Raw genomic sequence first — 16328 nt, forward strand, 5'->3', positions numbered from 1 at the left:
GACAAAGAGTATGCGCATTCCTGGGTGGGCTCGAGTCCTATTCATTCCTGGTGCTTGGCTGGCTTTCAATAACAAAACCCACCCCCTGCCACCTGGGCTGAAGGTCAGGCTGACAACACTCCTGCCTTTTGGCAAAGCGTGTTTCCAGGACGTGGCTCTGCCTATGCCACTGGATTTAGCTGACAATAATTAAAGAAATGCTCATGTGCCTTCCCTGGTGCTCTCTACAAAGGACATCTTGATTGCTTCCAGTCTGGGCAATAATGGATGAAGCTGCTATACCATTCATGTGCAGGGTTTTCTGTGGACATACGTTTACAAGTCATTTGGGGAAATATGTAGGAATGCAATTACTGGATCAATGACAAGACTATGTCTACCTTTGTAAGAAACTGCTAAACTGTCTTCCAAAGTGGCTATACCATTTTCATTCTTACCAGCAATTAGTGAGAGGGCTTGTATATCCACATCCTCACCAGCATTTGGCATTGACAGTGTGAATTCTAGCCATTCGAATACATGTGTAGCAGTGTCTCATTGTTGATTTTCAATTTTATTTTTTTAATTAAAAAATTCAATTACATTTGACATATATGATGTTTCAGGTGTACAACTTAGTGATTAGACATTTATATAACGTATGAAGTGATCACCCGATAAATTAGGTACCATCTGACACCACACATTTCACTGTTGTTTTAATTTGCAATTTCCTAATGATATATACAACATTGAGCATTTTTCCTTTTTTAATTTATATTTTATTTTAATTTTTATTTATTATTTTTAATCCTCACTCGAGGATATGTTTTTATTTATTTTTTGGAGAGAAAGGGAGAGGGAGGGGTGGAGAGAGAGAGAGAGCATGAGAGAGAAACATTGATCAGTTGCTTCTCATAGGCACCCCAACTGGGAATCTGAACCTACAACCTTGGTATGTGCTCTAATCGGGAATCAAACCTGCAACCTTTTTGGTGTACAGGATGACACTACAACCTGAGCCAGGGTGAGGAGTATTTTTTAAAAACACAAGTTTTTAGAGCAGTTAGGGTTACAGCAAAATTGAACAAAAGGTACAGAGATTTCCCATATATTCCCAGTCCCCATATATGCACAGCCTCCCCCTCTAGCAACATCCTGCACCAGAAAGGGACATTTATTATAACTGCAAAACTGACATGGACACACAATAATCACCCAAAGCCCATGGTTTACATTAGGGCTCACTCTTAGTGTTATAGCTACTCCAATCTATAATAATGAAAGCATAATATGCAAATTGATCGAACAGCCGAACAGCAGACGACCTTCCGGATGACCTTCCAGACGAAGCCAGGGTGGGGCTGTGAGGGCCAAGGCAGCCAGGGCTTGGAAGGCCTACTCTTGCACGAATTTCGTGCATTGGGCCTCTAGTAAATTTAATAAAATTTAAAAAAAAAAAAGGAAGATGCTCAATGTTATATATCATTAGGAAACTGAAAATTAAAACAAGTGATATGTACAGAGGTGGGCAAAAGTAGGCTTACAGTTGTGAGTACATGAAACAGTTTATTCTTAATTATTATATTACTAGAGGCCCGATGCATGAAGATTCATGCAAGAATGGGCCTTCCTTCCCCTGGCTGCTGGCACTGCCTTCACTCTGGCCCGGAGCCGCCTTTCCGCCTTCCCACACTGCCCAGAGGCCCAGAGCAGCTGGGGCGGTGCAGAACGCCCTCGGCGCCTGTGAATGCAAATTAACCCATCTTTGTTGGATTAATTTGCATACTCACTCCTGATTGGCTGGTGGGCATCATGAAGGTGAGGTCAATTTGCATCTTTCTCTTTTATTAGTGTAGCTTTTCCATATGAACAACTGTAAACTTACTTTTGCCCACTCCTGTGTGGTGTCAGATAAGTGCTAGATTTATCAGGGTGATCACTTTGTAAGTTATGTAAATGTCTAATCGCTATGGTGTGCTCATGAAACTAATCTAATATTGTATGTCAACTGAAATTGAAATTTTTACATTCTATGGGTTTTGACAAATGTATAATGGATACATACATCTCCTTTACTGGTATACTAAGAAGTGTGATTGCTGGATTGTATAATAAGAGTATATTTAGTTTTGTATGAAATCACCAAACTATTTTCCAAAGTGGCTGTACCATTTTATATTTCCACCAGCAATGAAAGAGAGTTCTTGTTGCTCCAATTTGGAGCATTTGGTGTTGTCAATGTTTTGGATTTTCACCATTCTAATAGGTGTGTAGTGGTTCTTTTTTTTAACTAGAGGCCTGGTGCACAAAAAATTGTGCATTCGGGGGGGGGGGGTTCCTCAGCCCGGCTTGTGCCCTCTCACATTCTGGGACCCCTTGGGGGGATGTCCACCTGCTGGCTTAGGCCTGCTCCCTGGGGGGGATCAGGCCTAAGCTGGCAGTCAGACATCCCTCTAGCAGCCCGGGAGCCCTCGGGGGATGTCCACTTGCCAGCGGGGAGCAGGCCTAAGCTGCAGTCGGACACCCTTAGCGCTACTGAGGAGGCGGGAGAGGCTCCCACCACCACCCCTGTACTGGCAGCCGTCAGCCTGGCTTGTGGCTGAGCAGAGCTCCCCCTGTGGGAGCGCACTGACCACCAGGGAGCAGTTCCTGCATTGAGCATCTGCCCCCTGGCGGTCAGTGTGTGTCATAGTGACCAGTCATTCCCAGTCGTTCTGTTAGGGTCAGTTTGCATATTACCCTTTTATTATATAGGATTGGATTGTTTTCTTATTGTTGAGTTTAAGAGTTCTTTGTACATTTTGGATTCAGATCTCTTATCAGATAAGTGTCTTACAAATATAGCTTGCCTTTTCATTTCCTTAATAGTGTCTTTTGCAAAGTTATTCATTTTAATTAGGTCTAACCTATCTATTTTTTCTTTCATGAATGGTGTTTTTGGTGTTGTACAGTGGGGCCTTGACTTACAAGTTTAATTCGTTCCGTGACGGAGCTCGTAACTCAAATTACTCGTATGTCAAATCAACAGTAAACGAGTGAGACACTTGATGCTGGGCTGATATTGTGGCGTTCACTGTGACATTCGCTGCGCCAACTGGCGGTGGGGTATCTGAAGCTGGCTCGTAACCCGAATTTTAGCTCGCAACTCAAAGCAAAAAATCGGCCGAGAGATGGCTCGTATCTCGAAAAACTCGTTAGTCGGGACACTTGTAAGTCAAGGCCCCACTGTATCTAAAAACTCATCACCAAGCCAAAGTCACCTAGGTTTTGGCTTGTTATCCTCAAGAAATTTTATAGTTTTGTATTTTACATTAGTTTATGATCTATTTTTAGTTAATTCTGTGAAAGGTGTAAGGTCAGTGTCTAGATCAGCTGTGGGCAAACTACAGCCCGCGGGCCGGATCCGGCCCTTTTGAAATGAATAAAACTAAAAAAAAAAAAAAAAGAAGACCGTACCCTTTTATGTAATGATGTTTACTTTGAATTTATATTAGTTCACACAAACACTCCATCCATGCTTTTGTTCTGGCCCTCCGGTCCAGTTTAAGAACCCATTGTGGCCCTCAAGTCAATAAGTTTGCCCACCCCTGGTCTAGATTAATATTTTTTTGCATGTGGATGTCGTTTGAACATTTGAAAAGACTATACTTTCTCCATTGAATTGCCTTTGCTCCTTTGTCAAATATCAGAAGGTTTCTTCTGTTTTAGCTGGAATTACATTGTCTTAGTCTGAACACTGCAGATTTAATTGATTAAGAATGAAAACAATGAGCTTAACAAATGAATTTTACTTGATATCAAAGTATTTCAAAATATGGGGACTTTGAGAACAAAACAATAAAAGGGGTCCTTGGTGAGAAGGAGGAGACCATCATGTCGGAATGTTGTAATTTCTATTAAGGTTTGTGAGAGTAACCTATAAACTCAGACATAAAAATTCAGTATTTAGGAAGAAATATACTCTCTCTAGAATTGGTAGTAGCCTAAAATATACTCTAATCTGCTGCTGAACATGTATGAAGCACAGTATTTCAGAGTATACATTTATTCCACAGATACCATATTTCATTAATTCCAAAATGAACTTTTTCTTCATATTGTGGCATCTGAAATCCAAATACTTACAAAATTAATGGAATATCGTATTCTAATTTGCAGTAATTTTTAAAAATGGTACATAAAATAAAGGTTTTATAATCTATGGGAGGACTTCTTAGCTGGATATAACAGCTTAGCTCTCACATAAACCATCCTATACTTTTCACAGTGTTTCAAAGAACTTTTCACTTAGTCTTGGGGCTGGGTAAGAAGGGAAAAATTTGGAGCTAGAATAAAGAAGTAAAATATAACTATGAATGTTTACCAAAGCATAGAATGGGTTAGAGAGGAAAGAGGAAACTTTAGTATCAACAGAAATACAGCCAGACACTTCGGATCTAGGGAGATGAATAAAAATCTTAGTTACTATGGCAAAGAACTTGGTTAATAGTAAGTGGCTGCCTTTAGGTTCCAAATCCATTAACCTCTCAATCTATGCAAACAAAAAAGTTACAGACATTGGCCAAGCCCCTTTTTCCCTGCCAGTGCTGACACCACCTACCCAAACTCCTCATTTTTAGGATTTTACCTCCAATAGCTTTTCCTGACACTGACTATAAACCAGAACTTCTACGGTACGGTTTACAATTATTTTAGAAACTGAAATCAATGCTTTTGTGATTAAACTCTACTCTCCATTAACACAGAATTGGTATTGGTTTTTACTTGAAACCTTCAAAAGACATTATTAGTTTGTTGCCAGTTTTAAAGGGACACAACTGTAAATAAGATTTGAAACAGAGGCCCTGATAAAGCTTAAACGGAATCCTTTTCCACAACTCCAGTTTTATTTAGACTTTATGTGGTTGCACAGACACACTTAGAGAAGATATATTTATATTACATATAAATATAGATAATGAGAGTTTCTGACAAATGATTGCTAATGAAAATTTATTAACCATATAACCTTGAATACCAGAGAAACTTCAATATGAACAAATCAGCACTAAGTTCCCAGTTCATAAACTTTGGTTGTATGATGATGCCTTAAGCCCCAAGGAACAAACAATAATCCTAATTTAAAAAGAAAAAAAAAATCCTAAGAAACAAAAAATCCTTCAACTCTCTTGAATCGTTTTTTTAAACATCATTTGGGGAAATTCTCTCTTATTCTACCTTTTTTTTTCCATCTTGGTCAGTTTCTATAACCATTATCAATAAAAATTGATGAGGGAAAAAAGGACAGAAAAACTATAACAGATAAAGATGATGTCTCAAAATAGGTATTTCTGGAAATTATTCTGTCTTAAATACAAAATTGTTTTAACTTAGGAGATTTGAATTATATAACATGAATGAAAAAAGCCCAGCTCTTAGTTTTCTAAAGTCAAAATCTCAGACAATGTAATCTTAACAAGAGCTGGGATGAGAGGCCCCTGGAGAGAGCTTTAGCAGACCCAGCTGAAGAGATTCGTGGACTGCAACTTCTTCCCTGGCGCTACTGGGTCTGTGGTACAGAGGCCATTGGTATAACACACAGGCATCAAAAAAGAGACCTGATGGGATGAGCCCAACCTTTCATGGGACTTCCCAAGAAATCTGACGGGCAAAAGGAAGAACAATCAGAGTGGAGATTGAAACAGGAAAAGTGAAAAAAATATATATCTAAGTTTACACAAGTCCAGATGGAGGGGACTTGGATGTACAAACTGACAACTGCATACGCGGAGAAGGGATGGCATCCTTGCACACAAGTGTGGATTATACACACATTCTATTAAGTCAGTTCATATATTACACCTGACAATTCACACAGGATGTTTCTGCGAGGAGGTGGAAGGAGGTTCTAGTCACTCCGCTCCTCAGGCCCCAGTCCTTTGTCCAGGCTGGTTGGTGGTCTCCACACAGGACTCAACGGCCTGGTATATGAATGGGTAAAGCTTCATGTCTGGTCCGGGAGTGGAACAGTTTCTACATTCTTCATTGTAATAGCGTAGCAACAGCTTATATACTTCTCCTGGGGAGTAAAGGGCAAGACAAATTTGCACATTAAGGTATATAGATGGATGAAACTACTAAACAACACTCAGTTTTATCTTAACATATGTTTAAATTTGAAAATAAAGTATGAATTTCATATGCCTGGAAGGCTTTCCTGACATAAAGATAAAAATTTAAAAAATACCTTAAAGAAACTATTTATTAGCTCATGATTCCAACAGGCTATATACAGGGGCAAAAGTAAGTTTACAGTTGTGGGTACATGAAACAGAGTTCATTCTTCTATTATTATGTATTAGTTACTGTGCTATTTTCCATCTGAACAACTGTAAACTACTTTGCCTCTGTGTGTCACACATTATCCACGCATCCGTTGGGAGCCTGCAGCAGCTCTGATTCTGCACTGGGCTCCCATGGCAGCAAGGCCTCTCCTGTCCAGCGGAAACACTAGGTGAGCAAGCTGGCATGTCTGCTAAGCAGAGCTCAGAACGAGGCTTCTTAGGATTGAACTTGCCCCCTACGCTTCCTTCCTTTAGTTTTCTGTATACACAAACATAAAAGTGGACACTACCCCAGCTTCTTAGCCTTTACTTTAATAAGATGATATACCCTTTCAAAACTGTGAATGACACTTTGCCAGAAAACAATGATCCTACCAATGACGCCTCTCTAAAACTTTGCCTCCCCTCCTCAAAAATCACACTTGATTTTTTTTTCTTATTCACTGTGATCCATCCAGATTTGGCAGGTGCTCCTCCTAAATCCATTGGATAGCAGTGTCAAGACTCTCCTACTTACCAACAGTCAGTTTCCTTTCGGTAAGAAAAGTGTGCATGCTGTAAATGTCTCTCATCAATTCCGAGTCCCCAAAGGTGAAATAAACCACATCCCGCTCAGCTACAGCAGCTGCCAGTATCTGTATTAAGGCTGTGGCAAGAGAGAAAATACAGCTATATTATGACACTTCCATGAAGACACTGTTAGTTCTTTCAACCAGCTAAATTATAGCTGGTGTGCCTGAGAGGAATCCTGCATTAAAAGATTTATAAACCCGATAGACACATTAGAAATGGCAAATACAGGGTGGGCATAAATCATCTACTTGTGTGACTGTTCAGACCTGCTGCCGAGACTAGCATTAAGCCACAGAATTCCCATCAAGCACCTTTGTGGGAAGACAAAGGAAGGGGCATTTTGAGGCAGCAGAGCTAAGGCACTAAGGTGGTATTTCTTCTTGCTTATACTAATCTGGAACTAAATTTTTTGTGTTTGCTCACCTGATTATTTTGTCTCATTACACAGCCACTGGTCTTTGTACCACAGGAGTCTCTGTGATTTTCCTTGACCAGTATACTTGGGAGGCTGCAATGCTCTCATTAACCCGCAGCAAGCATCTCACCCCTCCTGCACTCCCACCCCTACCCAATCACCGCAGCCTGGAGTGATTGCTACTGAGAACACTGGACATAACTCTGCGTGATGGGATGGGAAATCACTCAGAACCACTGTCTCCAGGAATCAAAGTTACAAATCACTGAGACTCAAGGATGTTTCCAAAAATTAAGTTTCTTGTAATCTTCATCTCAATAGACAAAAGTTAATTTAAATAATAACAACAAAACTGAACACAGGTATAATAAATGCCCTTTTCTAGTTATATATCTTTTTCCTTAAAAAAAAAAAGTGGAAATAAAACTAAAAGTTTTAGTCTGGTTTTGAATTTTGAGAGCATGTTAATATTATACACTTCAAAAAATAAAATTAAAACAGTAAGAATGGAGCCCTAGATGGTTTTCTCAGTGGTTAGAGCATCGGCCTGTGGACTGAAGGGTCCCTGGTTCTATTCCAGTCAAGGGCACATGCCCAGGTTGTGGGCTCAATCCCCAATGGGGGTGGGGGAGGGCACGTGCATGTGGGAGGCAGCCGATCAATGATTCTCTCTCCTCAGTGATGTTTCTAACTCTCTCTCCCTCTCCCTTCCTCTCTGAAATCAATAAAAATAATTAAAAAAAAATCAAACCCAGAAAGAATGAGAATGATGCCCTAGCCAGTTTGTCTCAGTGGTTAGAGCGCCGGCCTGTGGAGTGAAGGGTCTTGGGTTCTACTCTGGTCAAGGGCACGTCATACCCCGGTTGCAGGCTCACCGACGGGTGCCAGATGCCGAGTTCACAGGTGGCGAACGCAGCTGCGCAAGACTCTCCCACAGACACTCCCCCTGGCATTCCTCCCACATCGGGACTGGGATCAGGACTGGGATTGGGACGGATAGGGACTGACTGGGGGGTGTGTGTGGGAGGCGACCAATCAATGTGCCCCCTCACATCAATGTTTCTCTCTCTCTGTCTCTCCCTTCCATTTTCTCTAAAAAACCAATGGAAAAAATATCCTCGGGTGAGGATTAACAAACAAAAAGAATGGGAATGAGGAGAAACCTATAATGGAAAGCAAATGAAGACAAATGAGCCAAATTTTATTTCAAAAGAATAACATAACTACACCGAAGGGAACGGAAAAAGGAAGGATGAAAGAAAGAACTAATGTAACTTATGAACACAATATTTGACTAATATAGCCTCAGTATTGGGCAAGAAGGAAAGAATTACAAACTCCCCACTCTTTTTACTAGGTCTGCTTACCATAGTGGTACAGGCAAAGCAATTCTGAAAGTATTTTAGATACATTTCAGGATTGAGCAAATGAGTAAATGTTGATACTGTTGGGAGCTGGGGTTCTCTCTAGTGGGAAAAGACAAATAACTCTGGGAGGAGATACACTGCAATGGAAGACACCGGTATGTGCCCATGACATCCCCAATGTGTGCGTGTGCGTGTGTGCGTGTGTGTGTGCGCGTGCGTGCGTGTGCGCGTGCGTGTGTGTGTGCGTGTGTGTGCGTGTGTGTTTGTGTGCGTGTGTGTGTGTGCGTGTGTGTGTGTGTGTGCGTGTGCGTGCGTGAGAGAGAGAGAGAGAGAGAGAGAGAGAGAGAGAGAGAGAGAGAATCTCCTACTTTGCTGAAAAAGTCTAAAAGAAGACATCCTAGTAGCAATGAGCATAGCTAGTGCCCAGATCTTGGTATCTAACACCATTCCCCCTAAAAGGAGCAGGACTCCTAAGGGAAATGCCTGATTCCACAATAGGGACAGGACAGGTACAAGATGAGTTCAAAATATTTTTCTACACCAGAAAGTAAGGATATGTTAAAAAAAAAATGGTGGGAGAAAAAATTGGTGGGAATGTGTCACATGGATACAGGGGCCAATTTGAAGAAGCTCCCACTAGCCAAATCTGGAAGCTAAGTACCAAAATATTAAGTACAGTAATAAATTACAAACTACTGAAAAAATATGAATTGCTGAGTCCACACTGATAACACACAATAAACAGAGAAGAGGAAGGAAAGCTCTTGCTCAGGAGAAAGCCAAAGACTAATAATCAGTAAGTTGGAGAGACCGCTAGAATGAGATAATCCTCTTTTTGCAACCATCATGGCAAAGATTGGATCCAGCAAAAATCATTAAAGGGTGCTAAATCTATGGTAAATTTTGTCTTCAAGTGTCTAATTAGCTACAAGAAAGGAAAAAAAATCCAAAACCTACACAGTGGAGAGATTAGACAACATCTTTACTGGATGATCAAAATTAACATCACCAGTGGGGTCAGATGGCCATCATGTGCCTGAGACACTATTACCTGTGCAGTGCTCTGAGCATGCAGAGACTCAAGCTAATCACGAGCAAACAGCAAACAAATCCAAGGAACACTGTATTCTTAAAACATGTCGATGACAGAGAAGACAAAGAGAGCTGTGGAAACGCTCCATATTCAAAAGGAGGCTACAAGTCATGACAATTAAATGTAATATCTGAATCCAAACCCTGTACTGAAGGGCAAAACGGCCACTTGACAAAACTGGAACATAGATGATACAGTAGATAAAAGTATTCAATCAAGGCATAATTATGAAATTAATAACTATAATGTGTTTTATATAAAAACTAGAGGCCCGGTGCATGAAATTCGTGCACTGGGGGGGGGGGGGAGAGTCCCTCAGCCTCACCTGTGCCCTCTCGCAGTCTGGGAGCCCTCAGGGGATGTTCGACTGCTGGCTTAGTCCCACAAGAAGCGGGCCTAAGCCGGCAGTCAGCCATCCTTAGCACTGCTGCAGAGGTGGGAGAGGCTCCCGCCACCACTGCTGCACTGGCCAGCCATGAGCCAGCGTCTGGCTGAGTGGCGTACCCCCTGTGGGAGTGCACTGACCACCAAAGGGCAGTTCCTGTATTGAACGTCTGCCCCCTGGTGTCAGTGAGCGTCTTAGCGACCGGTCGCTCGGCCGTTTGGTTGATCTGCATATTAGCCTTTTATTATATAGGGTATTTTATTCTTTTTTTAAAAAATATATTTTATTGATTTTTTACAGAGAGGAAGGGAGAGGGATAGAGTTAGAAACATCGATGAGAGAGAAACATTGATCAGTTGCCTCCTGCACACCCCCTATTGGGGATGTGCCCGCAACCCAGGTACATGCCCTTGATCGGAATCAAACCTGGGACCTTTTAGTCCACAGGCTGACGTTCTATCCACTGAGCCAAACCGGTTAGGGCAGGATATTTTATTCTTTTAAATATATATATAGATAGATAGATAGATTTCAGAGAGGAAGAAGAAGGAGAAAGGGAGATAGAAACATCAATGATGAGAGAGAATCATTGTTTGGCTGCTTCCTGCACACTCCACCCTGGGGATTGAGCCTGCAACCTGGGCAGTGCCCTTGACCGGAATTGAACCCAAGACCCTTCAGTCCACAGGCTGATGATCTATCCACTGAGCCAAACTGGCTAGGACAGAAAATATTTTATTCTTAGGAAGCACAAACTAAATATTTAAGAAAAGGAGCACAATGTACATAACAAGCTCAAATGATTCAGAAAAAAATTATATGTGTGTCCATATATGCATGCATATATACACACACATATGTATGTATATACACATACACAGAGAAGTGTGTGTGTATAATTTTACTTTTTGTAACTTTTATGAATTCAAAATTATTTTCAAGTAAAAAGTTTTAAAAATTAAATAGGAAGGAAAAATATTTTTAAGTTAAACTAGTAAATTTGATATACTGAGTTTCCCCAGATTTGAGAAAGAATATAAGACACTATACTACAGGCAAGATTCTAAAATACCAAAGTATTTTCTAATTTCCAAACTAATATTTATTGAGTATCCACAACATGACTAGGCCTCATTAATCTCACAGTACTGAAAGCAATTAATCTCAAAATAGAAATGTTTTAATTAAAACTGCTCAACCAACTTGTGCATACATTAAAGCTTCAATACACTCAATTTCAAAGGGTCCTAATTAACCTTAACTACACATAAAAATGGAAACTAATGAATTGTCATCTTCCTCTACCAAGAGGTATCACTTCTTACCTCTTAATTTGAATGAGAATTTAGCTTTAAGTATTTCCTATTTAAAACAGAGAGAGGCTGGCCAGTGTGGCTCAGTGATTGAGCAACGACCTATGGACCAGGAGGTCACGCTTCAATTCCTGGTCAGGCCATATACCCAGGTTGCAGGCTCCATCCCCAGTAGGGGGCGTGCAGGAGGCAGCCAATCAATGTTTCTCTCTCACACTGATGTCTCTCTCTCTCCTCTCTCTCCCTCTCCCTCCCCCTTCCTCTCGCTCTAAAATCAATTTAAAAAATGCTTCACTGGCCATTTTTCCCCAGTGGACAGGCTCTTAGAGATAAGCCTGACAGAGCTACCAAAAGGAGGCCAGTTTCTAATAAGAGACACCAAGTCACATTACGTTCTTGAATTCACATCTATTTCTATTTGGGTGCCCACTGTGACATAAAGATGTGTTAGACAAGTTGGGTCTGGAGATAGGAGCCCTAGTTCAGCCCTCACCCTTCTCTACCGATCAGCTCTATGACTTTCACCAAGTCAACTCTCTTTCCAGCATTTTCCTCAGCTATGCAATGGAGGGCAGATCCCTAAAGACTCTGAGTGTAGAATTCCATAATCTCTGCTACAATTTTTCTCCTTTCATTGGCTATTAGACTACAAATTCACAAATAAATTTTTCAGAAATATACATTACTCTTGACCTGAGATGCATCAGTAATCACCAACAAAATATTATTTTAAACAGAATTGTCTTTAGGCCCCACTAGGCACAACATCCCCAAGGCGTTCGTAAATTGAGAGAATTGTGTTCTCGGAGTGAAGTGAACTCTCTTGCCTCACTAGTCTAATAGGATATGTGGACTGACTCCAAGTGTGATATAAAAGCATCAAATTCTAACTTCAAGCACAAGTAGGTGCCAAAATAATCATTTAAATTAACCTGCAGGGAACTTGGTTTTAATTTTCTTTTTGGCATCGATGTTAAGCTATGAAAGAAGTTCAAATAAATATAACATAAAAAACCACAATTCACAGTGTCCTCCTGCATCAGATGAACCAAATAAAAATTGAGTAAAATGATGGATATTCATACCTAGGTGTGGGTTGTAATATCAGCATGCAACATTAGTAACAACTGCTAACACTGAGCTCCTATCTCATAGCATGTTGGACGGTAAGCACAAACTCAAGATTTATAATGATTAACTCACTTAATCCTTACAAAAACCAAACAAGGTAAATATCAGTATCATCTCCATTTTGAAAATAAGGAAATATAGCCACCAAAGGTTAAGTAATTTGTTTAAAGTCATAGAGCCAAAAAGGAGTGGAATGAGAGTCGACCCTGGCAGTCCGACTGAAAACCTCCCGCCCTCACACACTATGCTGCAAAGCTGCCCTGTCATTCTGGTCTACTCCAAGCAAATTTACCAAATGTCAGTCAGGAGAATTGCCTCCAATTGTTTGTTTACATTATTTAAATGCATGCGGGCAAGCAGGCTGAAATAGCATCGATGTGCAAGTACTGCTACTGACGTCCTTCTCATTAACCCCAGCTGTTTTGTTAGCTCACGTGCTCGCGCATCTGAAAAGCTACCAGCCCCCAGGCTTCGGCTTACTCTTCCAGGCCAGCTCCTATTCTCTAATTGGTCTTGTCCTCCGGTGCGGTTCTTAATATTTTTAATCTTGACACCACCTGCCCACTCCCCCTCCCCCAAGCCCCCAAAGGACATAACTAAAGGCTCAATTGTTGGTCCTTTCATCTGCTTTAAAAGCTCTCTCTCTACAAGAATTCAACCACCATCTCTAGAATGCCATCTCCAAATCTAGATCCAGATAGAGAGTTTGGCCAATAAAGTAATAGCAAGAGCACAGACACTGGGCTCTTGGGCATCAATCCTGCTTTGAACCTCAGCACTGCCACTTGATATCTTTGTGACCACAGGCTAGTTATTTACTTCTCTATTCCTTAGTTATCACACCTCTAAAGCGACAAATAAACCTACTGAATAGGCTGTTATGAACTAATGTAAGAAAAGCGCTTAGTACAATTCCTGGAACACAAAATACATTCAACATGTTTAACAACAACAACAACAACAACAACAACAACAACAACAACATATACTGGTTTTTGAGGATGACAGGCCAAATCTGAATGTGGGCTCTGACATTTACTAGCTGTCTCTCTTTGAACAGTTTCTTAGCCTCTTTAAAAACTGGTCTCCTCATCTTAAAAATGAGGCTACAAACTGAAGGGTAACTATTCAAATTAAAGAACAGAATGCAGCATTTCTTAAACCTGCCTGATTGTCAGCAACTTCTGGAGTGAAAAAAAAAATCCAAAAGGCATTTTCCAGATTCACTAACTCAGTGGCATCTTCCAGGTGCTCATAACAACTGTTCCGCTCCCTCTAGTCACTATGAATGCAGTTATCATACAAGACCCCATCCTACGCCCGGATCCATAGAAGAGAACAATGCAGAAAGATTAAGAAAGGAATGCCTATCAAGTGTGTAGGTGCAAGGCTGTGAGATAAATAGAGATGTGTTCTGACAAAAGATAACAAAGAGAAGAGGAACCTGTGGTAGACAAACCGGGGTGACCTGGCCCATAATTCTATTTTTCTACCTTCCATGTCTAAGTAGGCACCCCTTTCCCACTTCCACAACCAGACCTCCCACAAACGCCAGCCAAAGGGATAGGCAGGCCAACCACAGCATGGTAGCAAATGATTTATCAGCACTGTCCTGGTTCCAACCTTTTCTAGAATATTGGTTTTTCTGGAGTTTAGCTAGCTTGATTCCAAAATAGCAAAATAACTAGTAAAGATATCATTTAGGTTTGATATAAATGGGATATAAATTATGAAAGAAAACAAATTTATATACATTTCTATAAGCTCAGAACACTTTTTGTTTAATGTGTATATATATATATATATATATATATATATATATATATCTCAACTGGATATCCTCTTAACGTCATTAGGGGATGTGTTCAGTGTTTAATGACTCCCTGATTACAATGATTTGGTCCAAGGGAGGGGAAGCTGATCCAAGTTGGTCAAATTAGAATATTTCCACAGAATTTTTAATTAAAGGAGTCCCCTTTACCTTAGGGACTCAACTGCAATACTGCAGGCCTGGAACTATTCGGTCACGGCTCCTGCCATGTGGAGATGACCAATGCAAGAAGAGAACAAGGCCCATCATCTTTAAACAACACACACGAAAGGAAGCATCTGATCTCAGGATGCCAACTCTACACTGCCTCTCAGCCACATCAGCCAATAAAATTCCCTCTCATACTTAAGTGATAAGGTACACGAGTGTCTTTTGTAACTGAAAGAACCCTAACACAGAACTATTTTGCAGGGTGGGGGAGTGGGGTGGGTGAGAAAGGGGGATTTTTGTGGAATAGTTAGCACTAGAGTGGAGTTTTAAAGAAAAAGAAGAAATTAGCCAGATATAGACAGTTTAAAAATATGCAAAATGGAAAAAAATGGGCAAAACTGTAATCTAACGAAAGGCACACAGAGGTTGTTGAATAAGTTTGTTAAATAGAAATATTGTATTTGCAAGTCACTTTTGGGTAGTGAAAGTCAACATCAAGATATATTTTAATTATGCTAAACTAGCAAAGGCATAGTCTCCCAAAAGTTAGGTAATACAATATGGAGACATAAAAAATAAACACTGAAGGGAATGCAAAAAGAAATAGACAAAAACACAATAAAACAAAAAGAACTTTAGTCACCACTCTACTGTTCTTGCTGCACTCAATCCCTTCACAAAGCAAAGCAACGAAATTAGAATGATAAAGGTCTGATCTAATGGTATAGATAAGTGCTACACCATTCAGAGGCAACTTGCAACTGCCAACATAATATCTGAAACAACTGACTACGTTAGGCCACAAAGAAAAGCTCGAAACTCTGCAAAAAGTAGAAATAATATTATCTACATCTTTGAATACCATGCAATAAAATCTGAAATAAGGGATAAAAGAAACATTAAAAAACACAACAACCATTTAGAAATGGTTTTAAATTACCTCCTAAAAATCTCATGGGTGCCAGGTGGTACACTTAGGGCAGGAGCCCTCTCCACAGTCTCCACTGAGATGAGATAAATAAAGCTTCAAAAAACCCCATTGCTTCCACCTTAATAATGAGAAAAGGCCAAGTGAGCTACAGAATCCTAACTTTTCCTGAGTCTACCAGGGAGCCGAGTTTGCAAAGTAACTGAAGTATGACAAGCTCCTTTCAAGACAAGATGAGACACAGATAGTATAATTGCTGAAAGAGCACAGAAAAAAAGAGGTGGCCACCATAGAAATGGGTAAGAATAAATCAGTTAAAACTAACAAAATGTTAAAAGTCAAGTATGGACTGAGGGGTCACTTTGGAACAGCTACGAGCCCCCAAAATAAGAAGAGGTCACGACGGTCACTCAGAGCGTTTCCGCAGGGTGCTCAGAAAGATGGGGGATCAGGGGGAGGACAGAGTGCTCCTTTGGTCGCACCGGTGTGCAGGAGGCCACTGGCTGCTGCCGGGGGACAGGCAACAAGCCTTTATTCTTGTATTATTATTTATTAATTATTGTATTCAAGCAAATGAGTCAATGATTATTCAAGCAAATACAGGGGAGGGAATGATCAAAAATTTGCTCCAGCCCTAGCTGGTTTGGCTCAGTGGATAGAGCATCAGCCTGCGGACAGAAGGGGTCCTGGGTTCGATTCCAGACAAGGAATCTCTCTTCCCCATGTCCCTTCTTTCCTATTCTCTGGTTGCCTGGGGCAGAAAGTTGTTAATAAGTGCTTGTTGAATGAGTAAATATGTGAAAAATATTCTCTTATTAGCTATAAATATAATATATG

The 16328-nt window shown here is 40.5% G+C and overlaps 1 protein-coding gene across 5 annotated transcripts in view; it reads right to left on the reverse strand.

Moving 5' to 3' along the window:
* Positions 1 to 3750: 3750 nt before the first annotated feature.
* The window catches only part of PARG (poly(ADP-ribose) glycohydrolase), a 186767-nt gene continuing 174189 nt past the window's right edge, over positions 3751 to 16328 (reverse strand). For 4 of the 5 annotated variants that reach the window (XM_036356035.1, XM_036356033.1, XM_036356036.1 and 1 more), the window contains 2 exons: positions 6823 to 6951; positions 3751 to 6040 (listed from right to left, as the gene is read on the reverse strand). In XM_036356035.1, the coding sequence (XP_036211928.1) occupies positions 5886 to 6040; positions 6823 to 6951 (284 nt within the window). In that variant the 3' untranslated portion in view covers positions 3751 to 5885. The remainder of the gene's footprint in view (positions 6041 to 6822; positions 6952 to 16328) is intronic. The other variant, XR_004975221.1, reaches the window with a different exon arrangement.

This window comes from Myotis myotis, unplaced genomic scaffold, assembly GCF_014108235.1.
Source record: "Myotis myotis isolate mMyoMyo1 unplaced genomic scaffold, mMyoMyo1.p scaffold_m19_p_24, whole genome shotgun sequence".
Classification (NCBI taxonomy): domain Eukaryota; kingdom Metazoa; phylum Chordata; class Mammalia; order Chiroptera; family Vespertilionidae; genus Myotis; species Myotis myotis.